At 56.8% G+C, this 27553-nt stretch overlaps 1 protein-coding gene across 1 annotated transcript; it reads left to right on the top strand.

Moving 5' to 3' along the window:
- Window positions 1-358: 358 nt before the first annotated feature.
- MYBPC2 (myosin binding protein C2) lies at window positions 359-27208 on the top strand. The gene is made up of 28 exons (XM_045441745.1): window positions 359-487; window positions 1558-1647; window positions 2138-2224; window positions 2450-2598; window positions 2992-3109; window positions 3758-3806; window positions 3974-4033; window positions 5414-5607; window positions 5877-6009; window positions 8634-8758; window positions 8849-8954; window positions 10314-10486; window positions 12684-12849; window positions 14532-14638; window positions 14960-14989; window positions 16465-16604; window positions 17416-17575; window positions 17661-17765; window positions 18216-18404; window positions 18788-18922; window positions 20455-20622; window positions 20815-20903; window positions 21001-21196; window positions 21444-21583; window positions 22791-22950; window positions 23124-23260; window positions 25548-25734; window positions 27086-27208. Exons 1-28 carry the CDS (start codon window positions 469-471, stop codon window positions 27094-27096), a joined length of 3423 nt encoding a protein of 1140 aa, XP_045297701.1. The 5' UTR covers window positions 359-468; the 3' UTR covers window positions 27097-27208.
- Window positions 27209-27553: the final 345 nt, after the last annotated feature.

Raw genomic sequence — 27553 nt, 5'->3', positions numbered from 1 at the left:
TCTGGCTCCAAGCCCTCACCCATTTTAGACCCCAGCCCCTTCCTCTCCCGCCTCCTAGGACTCAGGAGGGCAGGGCCTCGTCCTCCTCCATTTTTCTGGAGCCAAGAATCTGAGCCCCAGACTCAGAAGTCCAGGCCCCCGGGCCCTCCTCCGTCAGACTTGGGAGTCCTCGCCTCCAGCACCCTCATCCTGGGACCCAGGTGTCTGAACCTCAGGCCCCTCCACTGCCCCGGTTCCGGTTCCTGGCATTCAGCCATCCCTCCAGGTCCAGATGGCATTTCTCACCCTTTAGAACACGCGGAAGGAATGTGGGGCAGCAGGGGAGGGTGGGGAGGGGAGTCTGATGCCTCCCGGAGGCTCCTGGGAGTCTCTGGACTCCTTAAAGGGCTCCCCCTGGGGCCCACCTGTCCTCCCTAGGGCCCTGAGGGACAAAGCTGTGGTCAGAGGAGCGAGAAGAGGTCTGCCGACATGCCTGAGGCGAAACCAGGTGGCTTTCAGAACTGCCCACCCCCCCCCATGTGGAGATGAGGTCCTCTTTTCTGAATGGGGACTAAGGGTTCCTCTCTTTGTAGGTTTGGGAGAATGGGATTATCTTCTCCGTGTGGGAGGGGTTCCCTTCCTTGTGTGGGTGGGGGTGCCTTTCCCTGTGCAGTGAGGGTGTTCCTTTCTCTGTGGGGATTTGGGGGGCGGATCTCTGGGTACAGATGGAGATTCTCTGAATTTGAGTGCTTTTTCTCCATAGGGATGGGAGTGCTGTGTATGTAGACTTGGGGAGTCTTTGCATGGTGACGGGGGTCCTCTACATTTGGGGATGGGGTCCTCTCCATGGGGACCGGGGCCGCTTCTCTGAGCGAGGACTGAGTCCTTTCTCTGCAGGGGAAAGAAGTCCTTGTATGTATAGAGATTAGGGGTTCCTGTCTGCGTGATGAGGAGAGCTCTGGTCTGCACAAGGGGACAAGACAAGGAGGGGACCTCCTTTCTATAGGAATCGGGGCTTCGCCATGAAGGAGTTAGGGGGCTTTCTCCATACAGGGGCCAGAGGCCCTACGTGCAGTTGGGGGCCCTTCTTTGAATGGCACTGGGGGCATTTGTTTACACGGAAATGAGGCTTTCTCTGTATGAAGAAGCGAACCCAAGAGAAGAGACGCAAGCCCCCAGAGGGGGCCCTCCTCCTGGGGTGCCCAGACCGCTGGCACCAGGCCCACCTGGCTGTGGAGTGGGGGTCCAGCCCTTCACTGCAGCTAGCCAGGAGCCAGCAGGCAGGGGCGGGGGGGGGGGGGAAGATGCTGTGGTCAGCACAGGTGTCCAGTTTCCAGCCCAGGGGAAGAGCTAATTATACCCCCAGGACCCGAAAGGTCAGGGCCTGGTGGCCCGGGTGGATGGGACATGGCCTGCCCGGGGCAAGGGGAAACCTGATCGTGGAGACTCTCAATTTACACCTGGAAGGGCTGGACTTCTGGGTCTGAGGGAGGAGGGGCCTGGGGGCCTGGACTCCTGGGTTCTGGAAGAAGAGGGCACCGAGCTGTTGCTCAACTGTGAACACCTTTTACCTCACAGCGGCCAAAAAGGCCCCCAAAGGCAAAGATGAGGCCAAACCAGCTCCGAAGGAAGCGGCCCCTAAGGAGGCGCCTGCGCAGCCCCCCAAAGGTGAGACGATGTTCCTGTGGGGTCAGCAGAACGTGGCTCTTCATCCCCCAGGCTCGCCTTGCCCCTCAGCGCCCACCCTGCCCTCTCTCCTTTAGCCCTGCCTCCAGAGGTAACCCACCTCCCCTGCTCACAGCCCTCCGTGGCTCCCCAGTGCTCAGAGCCCAGCCCCCTCAGCCTGGCCCTCGAGCCCCCAGCAACTGGCCGATCCCACCGAGTCTCGTCCAGCCCTGGATCCCACGGTCCGTCTTCACACCTCTCCTACCCCAAGCCCCATTCAAACAATCCAGTCTGCCACCCTGCAGTTCACAGGTGGGGAAACTGAGGCCCAAAGGGTGACACGTGGTCTTTCCCACGTCAGGAAAAGCCACTTTGCCCCGTGGTCTTTGGCATCTGAGCAGAGGGTCCCTCAGACTCTGAGCCCTGCCCCTTAAGTGCCCTGCCGCCCCTTCCTCAGCCTGCCTCAGACCCCCTAATCCTGTCTCCTGAGCAGAAGCCCCACCTGAGGACCAGTCTCCCACTGCTGAGGAGCCCACTGGCCTTTTCCTGAAGAAGCCGGACTCTGTGTCGGTGGAGAATGGTGAGAGGGTCTGAGGAAGGAGGGGCTGGGGACCAGGGCTCCCGGGGTCTGAGGGAGGATGGGGCGGTGGGCCTAGACCTACAGGGCTGAGGGAGTAGGGCCTGGGGGCCTGGACTCCCGGGTCTGAGGGAGGAGGGGCTGGGGCTCCCAACTTCACAGCCCTCTCTGTAGAGTCTCATGGTTTCCGTCTGGCCACCGCCCCCCCCCCCCCCCCCCCCCCCCCAGGAAAAGACACAGTGATCGTGGCCAAGGTGAACGGGAAGGAGCTCCCAGGGAAACCAGCCATCAAGTGGTTCAAGGGAAAGTGGCTGGAACTGGGCAGCAAGAGCGGGGCCCGATTCTCTTTCAAGGAGTCCCACGACTCTGCCAGCAATGTGAGGACCCCGTGGGGGGCGTGAGGGCACGTGGGCGAGGGGTGGAGGTTGTGCGGCCCCCGATTCTCAGAAGGCGTGTGGCCTGAGGCCTGGAGCCCCCATAGGTGGCAAATGGGACTTTGAGGGATGGCGATTGTGCGGGGCAGGAGGAGAGGACGTGTGGGTCAGGGCAGGTGCGCTTGGGCACAGTGTGTGCATTTCAGGAAGGTCTCAGGGGTCAGGGGTGCGGGTCCCCTAGGGACCAAGCTTATCCAGGCATGGGAAGGGACAGCTGGTCCCTCCCGTGGGGCCAGGGTGAGGCCCCGGAGACGGAGTAGCGAGGTGGGCTCTCGCGGGGGGTGGGGAGGCTGCTGGGGAGTCACATGCACCCACACCTCTGGCCCCGGCCCCCAGGTGTACACCGTGGAGCTGCACATTGGGAAGGTGGTACTGGGGGACCGCGGGAATTACCGCCTTGAGGTCAAAGCCAAGGATGTCTGCGACAGCTGTGCCTTCAACATCGATGTGGAGGGTGCGCTGGTGGGGGTGGGGGGGAGCAAAGGGTCGGGCCGGGGTGGGGGTTTCGGCCTGGTGTAGGAGAGCATGCAGATGTGGGGGTACGATTCAGGGGAGGAGGAAGCAGATGCAGGGGCCAGGGCCTTCAGCACCGGGGAGACACGAGGAGGTGTGTGGGCTTGGGGGTGAGAGGGTTCGGGTTCTGGGTCCCCATGCGAACGCTTAGAAGGTGGCTTGAGTAGATTCCAGGGTCGCAGTGCACAGGCTGGAGAAGGTAGCGACACGGGCTTGGAAAGTGAGGTTGAAGGTGAGGGTGTACAAGCTCAGCCCCCAGATTTGGGGGCATATGTGTGGGCCCCTGAGGGTGTACGCGCTCTGGGGTCTACAGCCCAGGGTGTATGGGGCTTAGATATGGAGGATGCAGGGAATGAGGTTGCCCAGGCCTGGCGAGAAGAGCGTGCTGGCCCGGGCGTGTGGGGGTACAGGCTGCTGAGTGTGTGGTGCGTGGCAGCTAGGGAACGAGGTGTCCAGGCCCAAGTGAGAGAGCGCGCTGATCCAAGAAAGGGGGCCTGGGAGGAGGTTGTGCGGGCCGGAGGGGCGCTCTTGGTCTTAGACCAGGCCTTGCATCCAACTCACCTTCTATTCCCTGATCTCCTCCCCCCAGTGCCCCGTCAGGATACCTTTGGGCAAGGTCTAGAAAGCTTCAAGCGTTCGTAAGTGATCCTGGAGCCTGGGAAGAGGTGGGGAGGGGGGGGGGGTCTCCCTTGGGAGGGGAAGCTGCGGGGGAAGGGAGGATCGGGGAAGGCAAGGAGTGGGGGCCCAGGGTGGGCCTGAGGGCACAGGACGTCAGTGGGGTTCACGCACGCTCTCAATGCCACAGGGGTGAAAGGAAGTCAGACGATGGGGGTGAGCTGGATTTCAGCGGCCTGTTGAAGAAGAGGTGAGCCCACCCCACGTGGCATAGAGACGGGAGACGGGGACTCACGAAGGAGAAGGGTGGTGGGTGAGGTTCCACCGCCACCTCTGGACTCCCTGTGCCCCCCTCTGCCACCTCGTCCATCTACCCATCCCCCAGCCACCCAGCCATCCGTCCATCCGCCTACGCACCTATCCACCATTCGCCTGCACCCACTCAACAGTCTGCCCACCGATTCACCTACCTACCCGCCCTTCAATCCATTGTCCTCACATCCATTTTCCCGTTCACTTAGGCTGCAGTTCACCTAGGCATTCCCCTGTTCACCTAGCCAAACACCCATCCGTCCACTGGTCCAGCCACCCATTCACCGATCTCATCCATCCATCCATCCCACCAGCTACCTTCGTATCCATTGACTAATCCATCCATCCCCTCACCTGCCCATCTGCCCATTCATCTACCCACGCAGCCACTCGTCCACCCACCGTCTTCCCACATGTCCCTCCACCCATCTGCCATTAGCCTGCCAGCCAGCTGTTCGTTAGCCCATCCGTCCGTCCTTCCCCCGCCCAGTTCCCCCGCTCATCTCTCCTCTCTTTGTTCCCTTCCCTTCCTTCCTTCTTTCCAGAGATCTCCTCACTGTCTCACTCAGCAAACATCTTCTGAGGCCTCCTGTCTACCTGGGCTGAGATCAGGGGACAGAGAGAAGTTTGACTGGGTCCCTCACGTTGAGTCACTGATTGATATGGGAAGATGGGTCTGGTCCAACAGACGTGGACACAGACCAAGACTGTTTAGTGTGATCAGAGAGAGGGTTCCGTAGGGGCCTTGTGAGAACCCAGAGTGAGGGCAACTCATTGCCTGGGAAGGCCAGGAGTGCCTCACAGAGGAGGGAAACTTTGGCAGTAGTCTGAAGAGGAGTCCATCAGGAAGAGAAAGTAGGGAGGGGTCATCCGGGCAGGGAAACATTCTGTGCAAAGGCCAGGGGGCAGGAGGGGGCCCAGAAGGTTCAGGAAAAGGCAAGTAGCGTGGTTGGGTGGTTGTGGGGGTGGTGAGGGCATGGTGGGTGGGGTCGTGATCGCCAGGCTGAGCCGCTAAGACTTCCTCCTGAGGGCAGTGGGGACCCATGGAATAATTGTGAACAAAAAAAGTATGGCATCTGATGTGGAGATTAGGAATATCCTCCTGGGGTCATGTGGGGAACAGGCTGGAGGGGAAGAGGCAGGATGGAGGCCAGGAGGCCAGGGAGGAGTCTGAGTCGATGGGCCAGGTGGGAGAGGATAAGGGACACCAGGCCCAGAGAGAGAGGGGGGGGGGGCACAGCGAGTGGGTGGAGAAGGTGGAGGGAGCGCCTCACCTCCTCCCCCACCTGGGGGCCCTGCCTGCTCTCCCCACCCTCAGGGAGGTGGTTGAGGAGGAGAAGAAAAAGAAGAAAGATGATGATGACCTAGGCATCCCACCTGAGATTTGGGAGCTCCTGAAAGGGGCAAAGAAGAGTGAGTACGAGAAGATCGCCTTCCAGTATGGCATCACGGACCTCCGGGGCATGCTGAAGCGGCTCAAGAAGGCCAAGGTCGAGGTCAAGAAGAGTGCAGGTCAGCACTGCTCTGAGGAGAGATGGGCCCTAACTGTAGGGACCCCAGCATCATGGGTATTGGATGTTTGGGCTCTGGACCTCTCTCTTGAAGGTCCCAATCTAAGGAGTAATAGAGCTCTGTTCTCAGGCACCTCTAAGTTCATGGGAGGTTCCTGACCTTGACCTTGGAGAGCCTGTGGCCTGGGGAGGGAGACCTGGTATCTCTGGGGACAACCAGGGCAGTGAGAACCTCTGAGCCCCATGCCCCCTGCCTCCCTCAATCTCCAGCCTTCACGAAGAAGCTGGATCCAGCGTACCAAGTGGACAAGGGCAACAAGATCAAGTTGGTGGTGGAGATCAGTGACCCAGACCTTCCCCTTAAGTGGTTCAAGAACGGCCAGGAGATCAAACCAAGTAGCAAGTATGTGTTGGGGGACAGTTCCTTGCAGGGGTGGGCACGGGAAGAGCTGAGTCCCAGAAGCGCCCAGAAATAAGGCTGGCCACTCTTAACCCAGAAAGGGCGCCCCCTCATCCATATGAAAAGAGCAAATACCTCAATAGAAAAATTGACAAAGGAGGGGCGCCTGGCAGGCTCAGTCGGCCCAGCGCATGACTCTTGATCTTGGAGTTGTGAGTTCGAGCCCCACGTTGGGTGTAGAGATTACTTTAAAAAAAAAATCTCTTGGGGCACCTGGGTGGCTCAGTCGGTTAAATGTCCGACTTCGGCTCAGGTCGTGATCTCACAGCTCGTGAGTTCGAGCCCCGCCTCAGGCTCTGTGCCAACAGCTCGGAGGCTGGAGCCTGCTTCAGATTCTGGGTCTCCCTCCCTCTCTACACCTCCTCTGCTCATGCTCTGTCTCTCTCTGTCTCAAAAATAAATAAACCTTAAAAAAAAAAAGATTTAAAAAAATCTCTAAAAAAAAATTTGACAAAGGTGATAAATACAGAAGTTTGGTTGCGAAGAAACCCAAATGGCTAGCATGCCATAGATTACACATTCAACCTTGCAAATGACAGCAACAACAATAAAGGAAGTAATGCAAATAAATAACAGTCTTTCTGCTGTCCAAACGGGCAAAGACTTTACAAAATGATAAAACCCAGTGCTGGAGATGACACGGGGAAATGGGTACACAGATGCTGCTGGTGGGAATGGCACTTGCTGAATCTCTGAAAGGGCAGTGCCTTAAAAACCTTTCAGATTGTGCAATTCTAAGGGTGCCTGGCTGGCTCAGTCAGTGAGGCGCTTGACTCTCGATCTTGGGGTTGTGAGTTCAAGCCCCACATTGGGTGCAGAGGTTACTTTATTTTTAAATAAAGCGTTTGTTTATTTATTTATTTTGAGAGGGAGAGGGAGAGAGAGAGAGAGCAAGCAAGCACAGGGAAGGGGCAGAGAGAGGGAGGGAGAATTCCAAGCAGGCTCAATGTTGTCAGCGCAGAGCCCAACGTGGGCCTCGATCTCACAAACCGTGAGATCATGACCTGAGCCAACAATCAAGATTCGGAGGCTTAACCAACTGAGCCACCGGGTATCCCAAGATTACTTAAAAAAAAAAAAAAATCCAGATTGCACAATTCAAGGTATTTATCCTAAGTGAATTATGGTTATGCATAGTTGGTCACAAGGATGTTCACTACAGCATTTGCGACTGTAGCGAGAAATGGAAAACCAAAATGTACAATTCCTTACTAGAGTGCTGTGCAGTCACTGAAAAGAGATTCTAAAATATATACTAACACAGGAGCCTGATCAAGATTAGCGTATGGGAAGAAGCGTGGTCCCATTTCTGCTTCCCAAAATGTTGATACACGTACGTATAGTTAAGAGATTGGAAAGACAGAGGCTGCCGTGTGGGCAGCAGTTATCTCTTGGGTGGGTCCTATTTTTAGTTTTTCCTTGGCTGTTTTTTTAAAGTTATTATTTGAGTAAGCTCTATACCCAACATGGGGTTCAGACTCATGAACCCCCACGCCCCCGCCAAGATCAAGAGTTACAAGTTCCTCTGACTGAGCCAGCCAGGCATCCCGGCTGTGTTTTCTAAGATTCCCATCAACAAGACACAAAGTGAAGTTAGTTAAGGTCCAGCTTCAGTTGCTGTAACTGAGGCCCTAAGATACATCACTGTAAATGAGAGAGGAATGTACTTCTAGGTGATCGAGGCTGGTGGGTTCGCTCTCAGAGATTTTCTAGGGACTCAGGTTCCACATGTTTGGCTACACCATTTCTTGTGGCATTGTCCTCCTCTGCGTGATTGAAGCTGGGTCATGGGTACATCTGTGTCTGGCAGACAGGAAAGGGGAAGGAGAGAAGTCCAGAGCAAGCAACTCAGAGGTGGAGATGACCTAGCAGGTTTGCACATCGTACCCACTCGCATTCCATTGGCCCAAGCTCAGTGGGGCCCCGTCTCATCTGCAAAGGAGGCTGGGAAATGTAGTTCTCTAGGCGGGTAGCTGTGTGTCACTGCTAAATGGAAGGGGAGGATGGATATGGTGGGGGGGGGGGGGGTGGGGAGGGTGCCCAGTTAGGATTTCCGCTGTGGTTATTTAAATACTAGAAATTGGGGCGCCTCTGTGGTTCAGTCGGCTAAGCATCCGACTTCAGCTCAGGTCATGATCTCATGGTTCATGAGTTCGAGTCCCACATTGGGTGAGCTCAAGCCCTGTTTCAGGTGAGCTTGTGCCCTGCTATGGGTGAGCCCCGCTTTTCTTTCTTTCTTTCTTTCTTTCTTTCTTTCTTTCTTTCTTTCTTTCTTTCTTTCTTTCTTTCTTTCTTTCTTTCTTTCTTTCTTTCTGTCTCTCTCTCTCTCTCTGCCCCTGATGGGATTCTCTCTGCCCTCACTCACTTGTGCTCTCTCTCTCAAAACTAACTAAATAAACACATACACACTAGAAACTGGATCATCTGTCCTTCTCGCACACAATTTGGCTCTGAGAGGGAGTGACGAACTTGCCCCGAGAACTTGCCCTGAGATCTGGCCTGGGTAGATCTACCCTGGGGCGGGGATCTCCTCCAGGCTCTAGGCTGACGTAAGATTTTTGCACCAGGTACGTGTTTGAGAACGTTGGTAAGAAGCGAATTCTCACCATCAACAAGTGCACGTTGGCAGACGATGCTGCTTATGAGGTCGCTGTCAAAGATGAGAAGTGTTTCACTGAGCTCTTCGTCAAAGGCAAGGCTGAGATCTGGGCCTGAGCTTAGGGAGTGGGGCTCTGAAGGGCGTCCCGAAACTACTGACCTCCTGTTCCCCCGTGCCTCACAGAGCCTCCAGTCCTGATTGTCACACCACTCGAGGACCAGCAGGTGTTTGTGGGCGACCGGGTGGAAATGTCAGTGGAGGTGTCAGAAGATGGCGCCCAGGTCATGTGGTAAGTGACTCTTGATCCTTGAGCTCCATACAGGTGCCCACTGCTTCTTTGCCTCAGCTCCGATGTTTATGACCCCTCTTGGGGATTCTGGAGCTTTAACAGTCACCAGGAGACCTCAGCCTTTCTCTGTAAATCCTGACCTCTTTCTAGAACTTCTGACCTCTACCCATCTCGTCTTCTTCCAGGTCCTTTTCCTGATCCCTGCTATTTCAGATTCATTTATTCATCCATTCAACCAATCATCCATCCTTTGGTCCATCCACTCCTGTATCCATCACCCATCCATCCATCCATCCATCCACCCACCCTTGACCCATCTATCCCATTGGTACATCCATCCATCCATCCATCCATCCATCCATGACCCATCTATCCCATTGATTCATCCATCCGTCCACCCTTGACCCATCTATCTCATTGGTTCATCCATCTGTCCACCCTAGACCCATCTATCTCATTGGTTCATCCATCCATCCATCCATGACCCACCTATCCCATTGGTTCATCCATCCATCCACCCTTGACCCATCTATCCCATTGGTTCATCCATCCATCCACCCTTGACCCATCTATCCCATTGGTTCATCCATCCAACCATCCATCCATCCATCCATCCATCCATCCATCCACTCTCCCATCTCCTCATCCATTCACCCATCCAACAAATATTTATTGAGCACCTGTTATATGATGGCACTCTTCTGTATATTGGAGATATAACGGGGAGAAAATGTGTCAGCATGGTACCTGCTCTCATGGACTTTAGAATCTGGTAAACTTCCAGGGTGCATGTGCGGGAGACAGAGACATGCATTAGCCAAGTCATCACATGAATAAATATAAAAGTTCTATTTTGACAGGTGTTTCCAAGGAGCACAAACTGATGCTGTAACCACTTTTTAATAGGAAGGAGGGACTCCAGAGGTCAGGGAAGCCTTCCTAGAAAAGGTGATGGGGGAGCTGAGATTTGAATGATGAGTAGGTAGAAGAGAAGTAGGAGGGGAGACGTTTCCCAGGCAGGGAAGTACCATTTACAGAGGCCACACCATTTGACGTCTTTCTGTGATGTCATCGTCCTTGCTCTGATATCTCCCAGTGACCTTCTTGTGTCCCTTGACCTCCCACCGGGAACTTACGGCATCTCCCTGTGGCCTGTGACTTCCTGTGACCCGTCATTCCACCTGTGACCCATCTATTCAAGATGTTTCTGCCACCCTTAATCTCTCCCCCCTCCTGGCCTCTCCCTTCCCCCCCGACCTCTGCTCAGGACTGTCTGTCCGGCCCTTGGCTCCCCCTCTGATACCCAACCCAGGGCTATGCGGGTGCCTCACTTCTCCCCTACACGTCCCCCCTGCCTAGGATGAAAGACGGCGTGGAATTGACACGGGAGGATTCCTTCAAGGCTCGATACCGCTTCAAGAAGGATGGGAAGCGTCACATTCTCATCTACTCGGAAGTGACCCTGGAGGATGGGGGTCGCTACCAGGTCATGACCAATGGCGGCCAGTGTGAGGCCGAGCTCATTGTGGAAGGTACGGGGCCTCCAGGTGGGGCGGGGGCCCCTGCTCCTGCTTCTCCTCACAGCTCAAAGTCGCTCAGGCCCCGGGGCGCCTGGCGGGCTCAGTTGGAAGGGCCAGAGTGGGATTCTTGACGTCAGGGTCATGAGTTCAAGCCCCATGTTGGGCATAGAGATTACTTAAATAAATAAACAAACTTAAAAAACATTGTTCAGGCCCCAAATCTTGCAGTTGTCCTTGACTCCTCTCTGGGCCTCCCACCTCGCATGTAATTCAGCGAGTCCTGGCAGCTCCACCCTCAAAGGATATCCGAGATCTGACCCCTTTTCCCCATTGTCCTCACCTGGCCCAGGTCTTCTCCACCCCTCATGCCTGGACTATTGCAGTAGTCACTGGGTGCTCTGTTTCCACAGCTGCCCTCCTCCCCACTGACACTCACACCAGCCAGAGGGATCCTTGTAAAATCCAAGCCTAATAGTGAAAGCTGAATTCACCCCATCATCTAGGGCCCGGGTCGGTTTCCTGTTATATAAGATGTCACCATCTCTACCGGGGGAGGCTGGGTGAAGGGAAACAGGAATGTCCACTGTTTTTGCAAAACGCTTAGGAGTCTATAATAACTTAAGTATTAAAAAAAAAAAACCCAAGTGATTTATTTTTAAGTTTATTTATTTTGAGAGGGCGTGCATAAGAGAGAGCATGGGTGGGGGAGGGGCAGAGAGGGAGAGAGAGAATCCCAAGCAGGCTCTGCACTGACAGTGGGGTTTGAACTCACAAACCGTGAGATCGTGACCTGAGCCCAAATCGAGAGTCAAACGCTCAACAGACCGAGCCCCCCAGGCACCACCCCCCACAAACCAAGTTATTTATGGGCCAAATAAATTATGGTATGTCCACACGTAGCCATAAAAAGGGACAGTGTAAAATTTACTGATAAGGAAGGACTTCCAAGCTACTGTGTTATTTGGTGAAAAAGCAAATGTGTTACTATTTGCCTGGAGGGGAGGAGGGAACGGAGGGAGGGAGGAGAGAAAGAAAATGTGTATATGTATTTGCTTTTATAGCCATAGACTAAATGGGTGGTGCCTTTGGAGAAGGGCTGATTGGAGATGGGTAAGTGGGAGATTTCCCCTACTGTATCCAAATCTATTTCCTTTATTTTTATACCATGTAAATGCATCATTTTATTTATTTATTTATTTATTTATTTGAGAGAGAGATAGCTAAAGTCTGTGCATGGAGGAGGGGCGGGGGGGGGAGGGGACAGAGGATCCAAAACAGGCTCTGTGCTGACAATGGAGAGCCCGATGGAGGGCTCGAACTCACGAACCGTGAGATCATGACCGGAGCCCAAATCAGGCACTTAACTGACTGAGCTGCCCAGGCGCCCTGCAGCATTTTATTGAAAAAATAAAAATTCGGGGCACCTGGGTGGCTTAGTCAGTGAAGTGTCATCCGATTCTGGGTTTGGGCTCAGGTCATGATCTCACAGTTCATAGGTTTGAGCCCTGCATCTGGCTCTGCACTGACAGTGTGGAGTCTGCTTGGGATTCTCTCTCTGTCTCTGTCTCTGTCTCTGTCTCTCTCTCTCTGCCCCTCCCTGGCTTGCTCTCTCTCTCTCTCTCTCTCTCTGTTTGTCAAAAAATAATAATAAATAAATAAATAAACAAACAAACATAAACTAATTTTTAAATAAAAAATTTTAAACACTGTAAGTCAGATCCCCGCCATCTTCCCAACGCTCCCTAGTGGCTCTTGACTTGCGTGATTTAACAGAGTCATTTCTGGGGTCCCCAAGGTCTATGATCTGGCCCCGTCTGCCCCCGCCCGTCTCCTCTCCTGCCACGTCTGCCTTGCTCATTGCACACTGGCCTGTTTGCCGTTTCCCACACCAACAAGCCTGTTCTGCCCAACAGGGCCTTGGTACATGGTGTTCCCTCCACCTGGGGGACTCTTCTGCATTTTCCTATGGACTCTTACCTGCCTTTCCTCAGGCCTCAAAACTCCCTCTTGTTGCGCATTGACGTGTTTCCCCGTTTGCCGACTGTCTCCCCACTAGAACATGAGCTCCACAAGGCCCCTGGATGTTTCTGGGTTGTTCACAGCTGTATCCCCAGTGCCTGGAACAGTGCTTGGCACACAGTGGGTGCTTGCAAATATTTGTCGGCTGACTGGAGTTTTGATAGCCCCATGTCCTTCTCTCCCTGTCCAGAGAAACAGCTGGAGGTCCTACAGGACATCGCAGATCTGACGGTGAAGGCCTCGGAACAGGCCGTGTTTAAGTGCGAGGTGTCTGATGAGAAGGTGACAGGCAAGTGGTACAAGAATGGGATCGAGGTGCGACCCAGCAAGAGGATCACCATCTCCCACGTGGGGAGGTGCGGAGTAGACTGTGGGGGTGGCTGGGGGTGGGGCAGGGTGGGGCATATGCATCAGTTAGCTATCGCTGCATAACAACCATCCCCATGCTTAGTGGTTTTTTTTTTTTTAATTTTTTTTTTTTAACGTTTATTTATTTTTGAGACAGAGAGAGACAGAGCATGGATGGGGAAGGGTCAGAGAGAGAGGGAGACACAGAATCGGAAACAGGCTCCAGGCTCTGAGCCATCAGCCCAGAGCCCGACGCGGGGCTCGAACTCACGGACCGCGAGATCGTGACCTGGCTGAAGTCGGACGCTTAACCGACTGCGCCACCCAGGCGCCCCTTTGCTTAGTGGTTTAAGAGAGAAAGATGTATTTAATCATGAGTCCACAGGTTGGTTCGGGGCTGGCTGATGTAGGATGGCCTTTCTCATGCCTCTGTGGTCAGCTGAATGTCTGTTGGGCCGATCTTCCTGGGCTCCATCGGGACCTCAGCCAGGACACCTGGGCTGCCTCTGCCCTGGTCCACGTGACATCTCATCCCCTAGTAGGCTAGTCCTGGCGTATTCATGTGGCAGAAGCAGGCATCCCCAGAGACAGCAGAAGCAAATAAGGCCTCCGTGGCTTGCACTGGGAACTCTCCCAGGGTCACCTCTGCCATATTCTCTCAGGCAAAGGAAGCCACAGGCCGCAAGGCCTCATCTCAAGGGGCGTGCACACAGGGAGGGGAAAGCCTGTGGCCATATTTGCAAATGGGTGACTACAGAGGCGGGGGAGACATCTCGCTAGAGAAACCAGGGGCTGGAATTCAACAGGCGGCGCAGGGATACCTGAGGTAACATGTGCTAACATTCGCAGGATGCAGAGCGCCCCCGTGATGCCAGTAGAAGGGCCCAAACACAGTTGCTCCCAAACGCAGTTGTGCGTTGCGTTTCCCGACAACAGCTCTTGGCAGGATGTAGGCTTTCGCCAGGTTCTGTGCAGGGACCCCTGTCTGCTGTGGTGTCAATAATTCATTAAAGAAATTTTTTTTACATTTATTTTTGAGAGAGACAGAGCACAAGCAGGGGAGGGGCAGAGGGACGGATAGGATAGGATAGGATCCGAAGCGGGCTCCAGGCTCTGAGCTGTCAGCACAGGGCCTGACGCGGGGCTCGAACTCACGAACCGCGAGATCATGACCTGAGCCGGAGTCGGGCACTTAACCGACTGAGCTACCCAGGCGCCCCTGGGGGGGTCAGTAATTATGAGAAGGAATCCCAGCGCTTACAGGGCACTTATTATGTGCCAGGGAGATTTTTAAATGCTTTCAACAACCTCGGTGTGGATTGTTATCATTACATCTGTTTCACAGATGAAGAAAACCGGCACAGGGAGCTTAGGCAACTTGCCCAAGGTCACACAGTTAATAAGTGGCAAAACTGAGATTTGAACCCACATGATAGCATTCCAAAACCCAGGATAAAAATGGTGGGCATAGCCACGTAGACTGCGTTGAAGAGAGTGTTTCTTGGGGAGCCTGGCTGGCTCGGTTGGAAGAGCGTGTAACTCTCGATCTCGGGGTTGTGAGTTTGAGTCCCACGTTGGGTGTAGGGATTACTTAAGTAAGTAAATAAACTTATAAAAAAACGAGGGTGTTTCTCCACGGTGGCCCCCAGGGTGACCCTCCCCTGCCTTGTCCCCCACCCAAACCTCTTAGAGTCCACAAGCTGGTGATCGATGACGTCCGCCCTGAGGATGAGGGGGACTACACATTCGTGCCCGATGGCTATGCCCTGTCCCTCTCGGCCAAGCTCAACTTCCTGGGTGAGGATGCCCCTCTATTTTCCCCGGGGAGAAGGCACAGCACCCACCTTCCCGGACCCCAGGGCGCGGACGCCCTCCTTCAGGATTAGGTTCCCCTAATGTACATGAGGGGTGACAGCAGGCATCTGCTGACCTCACGGGTGGAGTCAGATGGGACGATGGAGGGAGAGAGCACGGATGTGTCCATCTCTGTCATGGGCCTGAACCCGTCCCCACACCCTTGGGTCCCTGGGTGATGCCAGACCTTCCCCTCAGCCTCTGGGGTGGGATAAGGGGCCCACTGGATGTAGAGCTAAATGTGCTATCTTCTGTGTCTTCCAGAAATCAAGGTGGAGTATGTACCCAAGCAAGGTAAGGACCAGGGGCTGCTGTGGCAAGCTGGGGACCCCTCCTGGGTCTGAGGGAGGAGGGCGCTGGGGTCCCGGACTCCTGGGTCTGAGGGAGGAGGGGGCTGGGGGGCCACCACTTTTGGGTCTGACGGAGGGGGGCGCTGGGGTCCCGGGCTCCTGGGTCTGAGGGTGGAGGGCGCTGGGGCCCCGGACTCCTGGGTCTGAGGGAGGAAGGGGCTGGGGGCCTGGACTCCTGGGTCTGAGGGAGGAGGGGCTGGGGGCACCACTCCTGGGTCTGAGGGAGGAGGGGGCTGGGGTCCCGGACTCCTGGGTCTGAGGGAGGAGGGGCTGGGGGCACCACTCCTGGGTCTGAGGGAGGAGGGCGCTGGGGCCCCGGACTCCTGGGTCTGAGGGAGGAGGGGGCTGGGGGCCTGGACTTCTGGGTCTGAGGGAAGAGGGGCTGGGGGGCCACCACTTTTGGGTCTGACGGAGGGGGGCGCTGGGGTCCCGGGCTCCTGGGTCTGAGGGTGGAGGGCGCTGGGGCCCCGGACTCCTGGGTCTGAGGGAGGAAGGGGCTGGGGGCCTGGACTCCTGGGTCTGAGGGAGGAGGGGCTGGGGGCACCACTCCTGGGTCTGAGGGAGGAGGGGGCTGGGGTCCCGGACTCCTGGGTCTGAGGGAGGAGGGGCTGGGGGCACCACTCCTGGGTCTGAGGGAGGAGGGGGCTGGGGTCCCGGACTCCTGGGTCTGAGGGAGGAGGGGCTGGGGGCACCACTCCTGGGTCTGAGGGAGGAGGGCGCTGGGGCCCCGGACTCCTGGGTCTGAGGGAGGAGGGGGCTGGGGGCCTGGACTTCTGGGTCTGAGGGAAGAGGGGCTGGGGGGCCACCACTTTTGGGTCTGACGGAGGGGGGCGCTGGGGTCCCGGGCTCCTGGGTCTGAGGGTGGAGGGCGCTGGGGCCCCGGACTCCTGGGTCTGAGGGAGGAAGGGGCTGGGGGCCTGGACTCCTGGGTCTGAGGGAGGAGGGGCTGGGGGCACCACTCCTGGGTCTGAGGGAGGAGGGCGCTGGGGCCCCGGACTCCTGGGTCTGAGGGAGGAGGGGGCTGGGGGCCTGGACTTCTGGGTCTGAGGGAAGAGGGGCTGGGGGGCCACCACTTTTGGGTCTGACGGAGGGGGGCGCTGGGGTCCCGGGCTCCTGGGTCTGAGGGTGGAGGGCGCTGGGGCCCCGGACTCCTGGGTCTGAGGGAGGAGGGCGCTGGGGCCCCGGATTCCTGGGTCTGAGGGAGGTGGACGCGGGGGTCCCGGACTCCTGGGTCTGAGGGAGGAGGGCGCTGGGGTCCCGGACTCCTGGGTCTGAGGGAGGAGGGCGCTGGGGGCCTGGATTCCCGGGTTTCTCTGGCTGTTGGAACCAGCTGTTAGGGAGCGCAGCTTGCCTTGGCGGGGATCGAGATGACCCCACTACCCATTGCTAGGTTCCCCAATATCTCTTCTCTGCCACTAGAGCCACCAAAGATCCACCTGGACTGCTCGGGAAAGACCTCAGAGAATTCAATTGTGGTTGTGGCCGGGAACAAGCTGAGGCTCGACGTGTCCATCACTGGGGAGCCTCGTCCTGTCGCCACCTGGCTGAAGGAGGATGAGGTATGGTGGGGCTTCCCCCATGCCCTGACTTCTTCTCCCTCTCAGCGCTGCTGGGCAACTTTAGGCAAGTCACTTTCCCTCTCTGAGCTACAGTTTCATTGTTTGTAAAATGAGAATGATGACCCTTCTTCAGAGGGTTGTTTTGAAGACTGAAGATTATATTTGTCCATCACGTGGACAACGCCTGCCACGTGCTGGGTGCTCCCTCCCTCCGTCAATCCATCCATCCATTAATCCATGAATCAATCAGTCAGTCGGCCATCAACTTAACCACCCACCCATCTTTCCATTCATAAACTAATTGCTTACTTAATCCATCCCGGCCATCGACTCATCCAGTAATGAATCCATTTCTCCGTTTCTCCATCAATCAGTCCAGTTAGCCACCCATCTGTCCAACAGATATTTTTATCTTGTACGTTCCAGGCCCTGAGACAGTTGGGTTTCTCTTGTTTCCTCTGGGCTTGGGCGTCCTGTCCCGTAAAATGCGTCGACTCGGCCCCACCTTCGTTCATTCCTTCAGTCAGCGAACACCCCCTGGGGTTCCCCCTGTGCGGGGCTCTGTGCATAGCACTGGGGATGCAGCCGTGAGTCACGTGCAGCCCCTGCCTTCCAGGAGCTTCGCTCTTGGAGGGGGGCAGACACGTGCCCCAACAGTCACAGTCCAGGGTGACCAGGGCTGAGATAAAGGGAGGCACTAGAAAGTCCGAGAATTCTGGAGGAGGGGGTAGGGCCATCACTCTCAGCTAGGGGCTTCCAAGATCGCTTCCCAGAAGAGGGGGAGCAAGGCCATCTCCGCGGCTGTGTTCAGGTGTTCACGGCCCCCGAGGGCAGGATCCACATCGAAACTCAGGCAGACTCCAGCAGCTTCGTGATCGAGAGTGCCGATCGGGCGGACGAGGGCCGCTACACCATCAAGGTCACCAACCCCGTGGGCGAGGATGTGGCCTCCATCTTCTTGCGGGTTGTGGGTGAGCAGAGGGAGTGAGCTGGGGTGGGGGGGGGGAGGGTTCCCTGAGGCCCCGAGGCTCCCCCTGACCATTCTGCCTCCCTTAGATGTCCCGGACCCCCCAGAGGCTGTGCGTGTCACCTCAGTTGGCGAGGATTGGGCCATCCTTGTCTGGGAGCCACCCAAGTATGACGGGGGGCAGCCAATCACTGGTGAGTGCCGTTGTGCCAGAGTCTCCATGACCTCTGACCTCTCCTACCCCCTCCACCCCCTGACGATCCCTTGGCCCATGAGAGTTCTTGGCATCCTCAGTGAATCTCCTTCTGAGACCTGTCTTCCGTCTTTCACGGCTTACAATTCTTTTGGTCTCTTTCCTATCATTCTTTGCTCCCCACCAACCTGGGGAGCTTCACTTTGGCCAACAGCCTGGGGTTTTCTGTGACCCCTGACTCCTGATTCATGACTGGTGACCCTTCCTGACCCCCAGTCCCATGACTGGTGACTTTGGACTGCTCTGTGACCCTGGTATCAACCCAAGATTCATGGTCCCAGACCTCCCTGGTTCATGTGACCTTCTGACATGACTCTCACTGCTCCCACTGACCAGCGACCCCATAGCCTCCCCCTGAGCACCCACTCCTCTCTGCTTGGGGGTCGTCCAGGGTACCTCCTGGAGCGGAAGAAGAAGGGCTCTCAGCGCTGGATGAAGCTGAACTTTGAGGTCTTTACCGAGACGACCTACGAGTCCACCAAGATGATCGAGGGCATTCTCTACGAGATGCGGGTCTTTGCCGTCAACGCCATTGGGGTTTCCCAGCCCAGCATGAACACCAAGCCCTTCATGCCCATTGGTGACGCTCCCCTGCACCCTCACCAAGCGCCCGTCCGCCCCCAACCCCTGCCCTGCCTGTCACTCACCTCTGGCCCTACCCCTTGCCTTGGATCGTCCAGCCCCACCCACCCTCCTGACCTCCTACCGACCCAGCACATTAGTCTGTGCTAGACTCTGCTCCTGCCCGAATACCTCACTGACCTCCGACCTCCCGGACTAACACTTATCCCCACTCCTGGACACCGCATTGTCCCTTGAGACCTCGTTTTACTGGCTCACTGATCTCTGGCCCACCATATCGACCCCTTTCCCGATCGGTGACTCCAGCTCTAGTCCCTACCCCTCCCCGTGGCCACTGACCCCTCGTTGACCTCCACCTCCCCTTTCCTTGGATGCTCACAGCGCCCACGAGCGAGCCCCAGCACCTGACGGTGGAAGACGTGACAGACACCACCACCACCCTCAAGTGGAGGCCCCCAGATAGGATTGGGGCCGGCGGCATCGACGGGTACCTGGTGGAGTACTGCCTGGAGGGCTGTGAGTGGCCCCATCAGGCCTGGGGGCGGGGCGCGGCGGCTCCCGCAGAGCCCTGGTGGGTGTCCGGTCCGGGGGACTGCGAACAGGGCAGTGCAGGGAGAGCTCTCCGGTGGGGTGGGAGCCCTGGTCCTGCGTCTGTACTGTACTTCCAGGAATCCCTGCATGGGATGGCTCAAGCCAGGCCCCTGTTGACCAGCTCGTCCTCTCTCCCTCCCTCTCTCCCTCCCGTCCTCCTTCCCCCTTCCCCTGTACCCATCTTCCATCTGCAATAGCTCTTTGTCCATCTGTCTGTCATCCCTGTACTTACTACTACCTGTATTCCTTCTTCCTCTCATTCATCCATCCATCCACCCATCCATCCGTCTGTCTGTCCTTCCTTCCTTCCTCCCTCCTACCCTCCTCCCTCCCTCTCGTTATGTCTCCCTCCCTCCCTTCTTTCTTTCCTTCTTTCCATCCATTTGCCCAGCCAGTCATCCATCCAACCATCTCTCTATCCATCTGAAAACCTTTTAGATCATCCAACTGTCCGTCCTGTAACATGTTTTTCACCCATATATTTATCTCTTCACCATCTTTCTTTTCTCTTTCCTCCCTCCCTTCCTCCTTCCTTTCCTTCTTTCCATCCATCCATTTCCCTGTGTGACCATGTAACCATCTACTGTCTCCATCTTTCTGTGCATCCGTCCATCCATCTCCATCCATCCATCCATCCATCCGTCCGTCCATCCATCTTTCCACACATCCAACTCTCCATTCTCCCCTGAACAAACATGTATCGATCACCGACGCCATGCCAGCCCAGTGCCACGGCTATGGGGATACCTCCAACGTGGTCATCTCACTGGGAAGACAGGCACGATCGTCTCGACATCGTAGCCCAGGCCTCAAAGTCAAACAGACGTGGGTTCCAATCCTGCCCCTACACTTTCTAACTGTGTGAGCGTGGGCGAGTCTCTGAGCCTCAGTTTCTTCATCTAGAAATGGGCGAAGACAGTTCCCTCCTAGACAGGGTACAGTGATGACTGCATCCGGTAATGCATGTAAATGATGGATGGTTGGACTCTTGTCAGCTTCTTCCCTCTTTGTCTTTAAAGCGCTCTTTACCCCCCTCCCGCCCTTGCCTACCCCTCTCAGATCTGTCTCAGTGCCACCCTGATGTTTCAGGACCCACTCTTGTTAGAGTTCATTCACCCTGGTGATTGTCGGTCTGACCCACGTTGGCTCACCCAATTGGCCATAGACCCAAGATGGAATCTAAAGGGGGAGGAAATCCAAGGAGCTGTCCCTAACCACCCCCCCCAATCCCCTACTCCTCTGAGCCTTGATTTCTCCCATCTCTAAAATGGGGATAACATAGGACAGAGGCAGAAATTAACGAGCTAACTAACACGTTCGACCACCCTTGGTACCTGGTCATAATAAGTGCTTCATCAGTGTCAGATGCTGCTGTTCACCGCGTGGTCCCAAGGCACGGGAAGGGACGACCGGCGGGGCTTCTGGGAAGTTTCCCCAGCATTGCTTCTCTTTTGCAGCCGAGGACTGGGTCCCCGCTAACACGGAGCCCGTGGAGCGCTGCGGCCTCACGGTCAAGAATCTCCCCACAGGAGCGAAAATCCTGTTCCGGGTGGTGGCGGTCAACATCGCGGGGCGCAGCCAGCCGGCCACCCTGTTTCAGCCGGTCACCATCCGGGAGATTGCGGGTGAGTGACTGACCCCGCCCTCCTGTAAAGACCAAGTTGGTGTCGTCTGGCCGGCCCTTGCCACGTCACCGTCACCGTCACCGTCAGGGCCTCCCCTGAGAACGTCATCGTCATCGATGCCGTCTCTCTGTCCCTCCCTCGAGTGTCCCCCGGCCTAGCACTGAGTCCCCGTTGCCCTGCCCGTGCCCTCAGAGCCACCCAAGATCCGGCTGCCTCGCCATCTCCGCCAGACTTACATCCGCAAAGTGGGGGAGCAGCTCAACCTCGTCATCCCCTTCCAGGTACGCCGAGTGGGGGGGGGGGCAGGCCGGGAGGGGGGAGGTCAGGGGCCAGTGCGAGACCCAGGCCGACCTCTCCGCGCTCCTCCCCCTCCCCCAGGGAAAGCCGCGGCCGCAGGTGGTGTGGACCAAGGGCGGGGCGCCCGTGGACACCTCCCGCGTGCACGTGCACACCAGCGACTTCGACACCGTGTTCTTCGTGCGCCAGGCGGCGCGCTCGGACTCGGGGGAGTACGAGCTGAGCGTGCAGATCGAGAACATGAAGGACACGGCCACCATCCACATCCGGGTCGTGGGTGCGCCGCCCGCCGGCTGGGGCAGGGGGAGGCGCTGTGGCCCCGGAGCAGGGAAGAGGGGGCGAGGTGGGGAGGGGGCGACAAGGCGGGGCCGTGGGAGCGGGGGAAAGGCCTGCGCGGTACCAGCGGTACCGGAATCCGGGGGCCAGGTGAGGCGGCAGAGGTGGGGAGAGACGGGGAGAAGAGGTGAGGGGCTGGACTTTTCAGGGGCGTCTGGGCTGCCGTCTAACAACCACCCCCCTTGCAGAAAAGGCAGGGCCCCCGGAGAACGTGATGGTGAAGGAGGTGTGGGGCACCAACGCGCTGGTGGAGTGGCAGCCGCCCAGAGACAATGGGAACAGTGAGATCACGGGCTATTTCGTGCAGAAGGCCGACAAGAAAACCATGGTGAGAGAGCAGAGGGGCCCGGGGTGCGGTGGGCAAGCGGGGGAGGCAGCCTGGCGCGATGGACAAGGCGGATGCTGGGGAAACCGAGGCTCAGAGAGATTGAGAGAATGCGCTGGCGTGGGGTGGGGGGTGGGGGGTGGAGGCGGGGAGCCTTTTGGCTGAAATACTAGGACAGGTTGTTGTTTCCTTTCTTTTCTTTTTTCTTTTTTTAACGTTCACGCATTTTTGAGAGAGAGAGCGAGCGAGCGAGCGTGAGCCGGGGAGGGGCAGAGAGAGACGCAGAGCAGGCTCCAGGCTCTGAGCTGTTCGCACAGCGCCCGACCCAGGGCTCCAACCCATGAGCCCTGAGATCATGACCTGAGCGGAAGTCCAAGGCTTAGTCGAGCGAGCCGCTCAGGTGCCCCAGCGTGAACCATTTCAAAGCCACACTCCCACTGTTGTGTAACCACCACGTCTAGTTCTACGAGTTCCCCGAGGAAACCTAGCACGCATTAAGCAGGCATCCCCAAACCCTGTCACCCAGCCCCGGGCCACCACTAATCTGCTTCCTGGTTTTTTTTTTGTTTTTTTTTGTTTTTTTTTTTTATTATTATTTTTTTTAATTTTTTTTTCAACGTTTATTCATTTATTTTTGGGACTGAGAGAGACAGAGCATGAACGGGGGAGGGGCAGAGAGAGAGGGAGACACAGAATCGGAAACAGGCTCCAGGCTCCGAGCCGTCAGCCCAGAGCCCGACGCGGGGCTCGAACTCACGGACCGCGAGATCGTGACCTGGCTGAAGTCGGACGCTCAACCGACTGCGCCACCCAGGCGCCCCATCTGCTTCCTGTTTTAATGGACTTGTCAATTCTGGGCATTTCCTACAGACGGGATTGTACGACATGTAGCCTTCGGGGTCCGGCTTTTTTGACTCGGCGCAACGTTTTCCAGGTTCACACGCAATCGTAGCGCGTGTGTCCGTGCTTCGCTCCTTTTTGTGGCCGAGTGACATTCCGTGGTTTGGATCTACCACATTTTGCGCGTCCCTCCGTCCGCCGATGGACCGCTGGGCCGTTGCCCCCCTTTGGGTCCTTGTGAACAGCGCTGCTGGGAATGGCCGGATATCTCAGCGGGACGCACCCTTAAATGCGCTGTCCTCACCCCCGGCCCTTCTTGTGTCCCTGTGTCCCTGCCTCTGACTCCCGGTCCCTCCCTGCCTCCCACCAGGAGTGGTTCACCGTCTACGAGCACAACCGGCACACCTCCTGTACCGTGTCCGACCTCATCGTGGGCAACGAGTATTACTTCCGTGTCTTTAGCGAGAATATCTGCGGGCTCAGCGACTCGCCCGGCGTCTCCAAGAACACGGCCCGGATCCTCAAGACGGGTACCGCCGCCCCCCTTCCGTGGGGTCCGGTCTCCTCTCTCGGCTGGGCTGCTACCTTGACTCCTCCTCCCCCACCGCCAGACCCGGTGACAGCAGAGAGGCAGTCGGTGGGGTGGGGGGTGGGGGGGACAGTCTAGATTGGTCACCTTACAGGTTCACCTCCCTTTCCCCAGGTCTCACCTTCAGACCGTTTGAGTACAAGGAGCATGACTTCCGAACACCTCCCAAGTTCCTGACGCCTCTACCAGACCGCGTGGTCGTGGCTGGTTACTCTGCGGCTCTCAACTGTGCGGTCAGAGGTCACCCAAAGGTGCGTGTGTGTGTGTGTGTGTGTGTGTGTGTGAGAGAGAGAGAGAGAGAGACCCTAGGGGGAAATTTTCACCCAGATGTAAGCACACCAGCTCCTTTCTCTCTCCTCCGTGCATGGGATATGCTCACCTTTTTTTATGCCGTTATTATTTTTTTTTTAAATTTTTTAACATTTATTTTTGAGAGAGAGAGAGAGACAGACTGTGAATGGGGGAAGGGCAGAGAGAGAGGGAGACACAGTATCTAAGACAGGCTCCGGGCTCCGAGCTGTCAGCCCAGAGCCCGACGCGGGGCTCGAACCCACGAACCGGGAGATCATGACCTGAGCCGAAGGCGGACGCTGAACCGACGGAGCCACCCAGACGCCCCTATGCTGTTATTTTTTTCATGTTTGTTTCTTTTTTATTATTTAAAATCTTTTATTTTTTGAGAGAGAGCAGGGGAGGAGCAGAGAGCAAGGGGGAGGGAGAGAATCCCAAGCAGGCTCTGCACCGTGGAGCTCAGACTCACAAACTGTGAGATCATGACCTGATCTGAAATCAAGCATCGAACGCTTCACTGACTGAGCCACCCAGCCGCCCTGTATTTTTTTTTTTTTAATTTTATTTAAGTCCAAGTTAGTTAACATATAGTGTAATAATGATTTCAGGAAAACTTAGTGATTCATCACTTACATACCACAGCCAGTGCTCATCCCAACACACGCCCCCCCTTGAACCCATCACCATCTAGCCCATCCCCCCACCCACCTCGCCTCCAGCAACCTGTTCTCTGTTTTTAAGGGTCTCTTATGGTTTGCCCCCTCTTTTTATCTTACTTTTCCTTCCCTTCCCCTGTGTTCATCTGTTTTGTTTCTTAAATTCCCCGTATGAGTGAAATCACATGGTATTTGTCTTTCTCTGACGGACTTACTTCGCTTAGCGTTCCATTCTGGTTCCATCCACGTTGTTGCAAATGGCCAGATTTCATGCTTTTTGATCACCGAGTAATACTCCGTTGTGTATATAAACCACACCTTTATCCATTCGTCAACGGACATTTGGGCTCTTCCGATAATTTGGCTGTTGTTGATAGCGCTGCTGTAAACATTGGGGTGCGTGTGGGGATATGCTCCCTTCTAAGCCACTTCCTGCCTCTCTCCCCTTTGATCGAGCCCAAGTCTCAGGTCATCACACTCCGGCTTCCCTTGGAGACAGAAACAAAACTTTGGTGGGAGTCAGGGGGAGGTCTGGACCTCTGGACTCCCTGCCATCTCCCCGCCCTGTCCAGGTTCCCGACTGCTGTTGGGACGTGGACACTCACAGCCTTGAGCTCCAGGGAGTCACCTAGACCGGGGGCTGGCTGACGGTGGCTTGCGGGCCACACCCGCTCGCCACCGGTTTCTCTAAATAAAACGTTACCGGGACACGGCTGTGCGCTGTCTGTGGCCGCGGAGATCACGGTGCCCGCAGAGCCTGAAGTACTGACCGCCTGGCCCCTTACAGATGAAGTCTGCCAACTTCTGGTCTCACTCCGAGGCTTTCGCTTCAGCCCCCGCAGGCATGGCATGGACTCATGAGTTCACCTTCTCCGTCGCCCCGCTTTATTCGCTCACTCCACTCATTCATTCCTTCCGCCCGTTTATTCACCCACCAATCCGTTCGTTTACTCGGTTCGTTTATTCACTCCGTTTGCTTATTCACATCGCTCACCCGTTCGGTCTGTTTATTCTTTCAACGCACATTTTCAGAGGCTGTGTGCTAGGGAACTGGACAAGAAGTTCCTGGGTGTTGGGGGGAGACCGACATGAATCCAAAGTCATGCAAACGGCTAAAGAACTATCAAGGGCAGCAGGCGTGGCGGAGAAGTGTAGGTAGCTGCGAGTGGAAAGCCGGGGTTCCTGCCGCGGCCGAGGGGCCGGGAGGGACGTGGGAGCTGAGACCTGAAAAGTTAGCAGGCGCCGACTGGGTGCAAGAGGAGGGAAGAACAATACTGGAAGAGGGAACGGCCAGTGCCAAGGTCCTGCGGTGGCCTGTCTGGTCTGTGTCAGGAACAGCGAGGAGGCCAGAGTGAATGGAGCAGGGGGCAGGGAGAGGCTGGAGGTGAGGGCAGAAGAGTAATGGGGCCACATCATGTAGCGTCCTGTGGGCCGCGACTAAGAGGGAGCTCTGCCTCCCGCAGAAGAGGAGACTGAGGGTCCGAGAGGAGGGACGACTAGTTCCAGGTCATCCAGTCAAAATCCGAAGCCCACTTTGCCATCACCCTGGGACCTTCTCTAAGCTGGCCTCTTCCCCCGCTCCGCTCCACAGCCGAAGGTGGTCTGGATGAAGAACAAGATGGAAATCCGCGAAGACCCCAAGTTCCTGATGACCAACCACCAGGGAGTCCTGACGCTGAACATCCGCCGCCCGTCCCCCTTCGACGCGGGGACTTACTCCTGTAGGGCTGTCAACGAGCTGGGGGAGGCCCTGGCCGAGTGCAAGCTGGAAGTCCGAGGTGAGCCCCCTGCCCGCCCGGCCCTCACCCTCATTCACGCTCCCAAGCGGCACCCGGAGGCCCCGCGCTGAGTCGGCCCCGGGCCACTGGCCGTGTGACTGGGGATCCGGACTCAGGCCCCACGAGAGCGATGCAGGGTGAACGTGCCAGACTGGACGGAGCACAGGGCACTGTAGGGGTGGAGGCGGGGAGCACCGGATCCAGCCGGGGCAGTCGTCTGAGGCTTTCCCAAAGTTGCTGAAGGACAGAGAAGTGAACGAGGTGGGGAAGAGCTAGCAGACTGTCACCAAGGCCCTGAGGCCCGGGCCTCCGCGGGGAGATGTGCGGGCGAGAGTCAGAAACAGCCTGGGTACTGGCAGAGGACCGGGGGCTGTGGGTGTCCAGAAAAACGCCTCTCCTCCCCAAGCTCTGTCCCTCCTGCCCCTCCTCCCCACCCCACAGCCCCAGCTCCATTCACCCCTTCCTCTGGAATTCTTGCTCAGCCTCCTCCCTGGCCTCCCGGCCTCCCCTCTCTCCCCTCTCTCCCTCCAGCCCAGGGCCCACAGGGCCCTAGCGGGCGCTCTATCCAGGGTCGGCCTGCCCCGCCCCTTGCTCGGGGCCCTCCTCAGTGGCCCCTCAGCCCCTCAGCCTGGTGTCCATGGTCCTGTACCTGTTCCCCCATGCGCCTCTCTGGCCTCACATAACCCTGGTTTCCTCAGTACTGTTCCAGCCACACCAAGCTGTTGGCAGTTAGACGGACTGGCGGTGCTTTCTCTTGTTCCTGGGATTTTGCGCATGCTGTTCCCTCTAGCTGGAACGCTCTTCCTTGCCTCCTCTGCCTTGGGCTCCAGCCCCTCAAACATCTGCCAGTCAAGGCTCCCTGGAGAGGCTGCTACCCAAGTCCCTCAGATGTGGCTGATGTTAATACAGGCTCCCAGGGTCCCTCCCCAGCTGTGACTCCCCCTGGCCCTGACGACAGCCCAGCAGACAGGAGTGGCTGCAGACCCTTTAACAAGGGCTCAGCGACACCACCCCTGCAGGACCTTCCTGGCTGTCATTCTGAAACACTGCTTTTCCAGACTGACCCAGTTTCTGATGTTTTGCTGTCCCCTTTATGAATTATTGAGTCGGCTCGGCAATATCCCTGCTTTACGATTTCCATGACGACTTGTCACCAGCAGCTGCTTAGAAATCCCTGATCAGAACATTCCAGTTTGGGGTTCAGAGCTATAGTAACCACAGGCACGGTGACACTGGTTTGACGCTCCCCCTGGTGGCCAAGCCGGGCCAGCAGGCAAAGGGGCCTGGGGGTGGGCGCCCGCATTCGGGAAGCCCAGCCCTCCTTGCCCACTCTTTTCTCGTTTTCCCACAGTGCCACAGTGAGACCCTCTCTTTCACCTGTCAAGATTATTGGCTGCTGAGTCCTAACGGACCTCCCTGAACGCCGTTTCCCTTCCCAGAATTACCACTGAGAAGATAATAGTCTTGTCTACAACCTGCACGTGTCTGTCCTTCTTGAATCCGTAGCCCTGCCTCCCTCTTCCTGTAGGGGGTGAGTCGCCTGGGGGTGGGTGACCGGGACACCAGGTTGGAATGGCAACCGTGATGAGGCAGCCCTGATGAGGCTGCCATCTTGGAACGGCTACTTCAGGGCCGCCAGCATGTTGCTATGGCAATTACGAGTCACAGGTGGATCAAGACCCCCGTGGAGGCTGCCCCCTCGGACTAGCCGCTGGGGAGGGGGAGTGGGGAGGCAGGCTGGCCCTGCAGTGGCAGCTACAGTGAGTTAAAGAGGAACCAAAGGCCAGATGGGGAAGGCTACTCTGGCGAGGTAGCCATG

This window comes from Leopardus geoffroyi, chromosome E2 (assembly GCF_018350155.1).
Source record: "Leopardus geoffroyi isolate Oge1 chromosome E2, O.geoffroyi_Oge1_pat1.0, whole genome shotgun sequence".
Taxonomy (NCBI): domain Eukaryota; kingdom Metazoa; phylum Chordata; class Mammalia; order Carnivora; family Felidae; genus Leopardus; species Leopardus geoffroyi.
The sequence above is the reverse complement of the archived record's forward strand: the minus strand, read 5'-3'. Positions and strand labels throughout refer to the sequence as shown.

Bases quoted from the DNA above. Each gene is read 5' to 3' on its own strand.
- MYBPC2 (XM_045441745.1), top strand. The intron at 3,807-3,973 runs GTAAGTGATCCT...TCAATGCCACAG, and splicing joins CTAGAAAGCTTCAAGCGTTC to GGGTGAAAGGAAGTCAGACG. The intron at 18,923-20,454 runs GTGAGTGGCCCC...TCTCTTTTGCAG, and splicing joins GGAGTACTGCCTGGAGGGCT to CCGAGGACTGGGTCCCCGCT.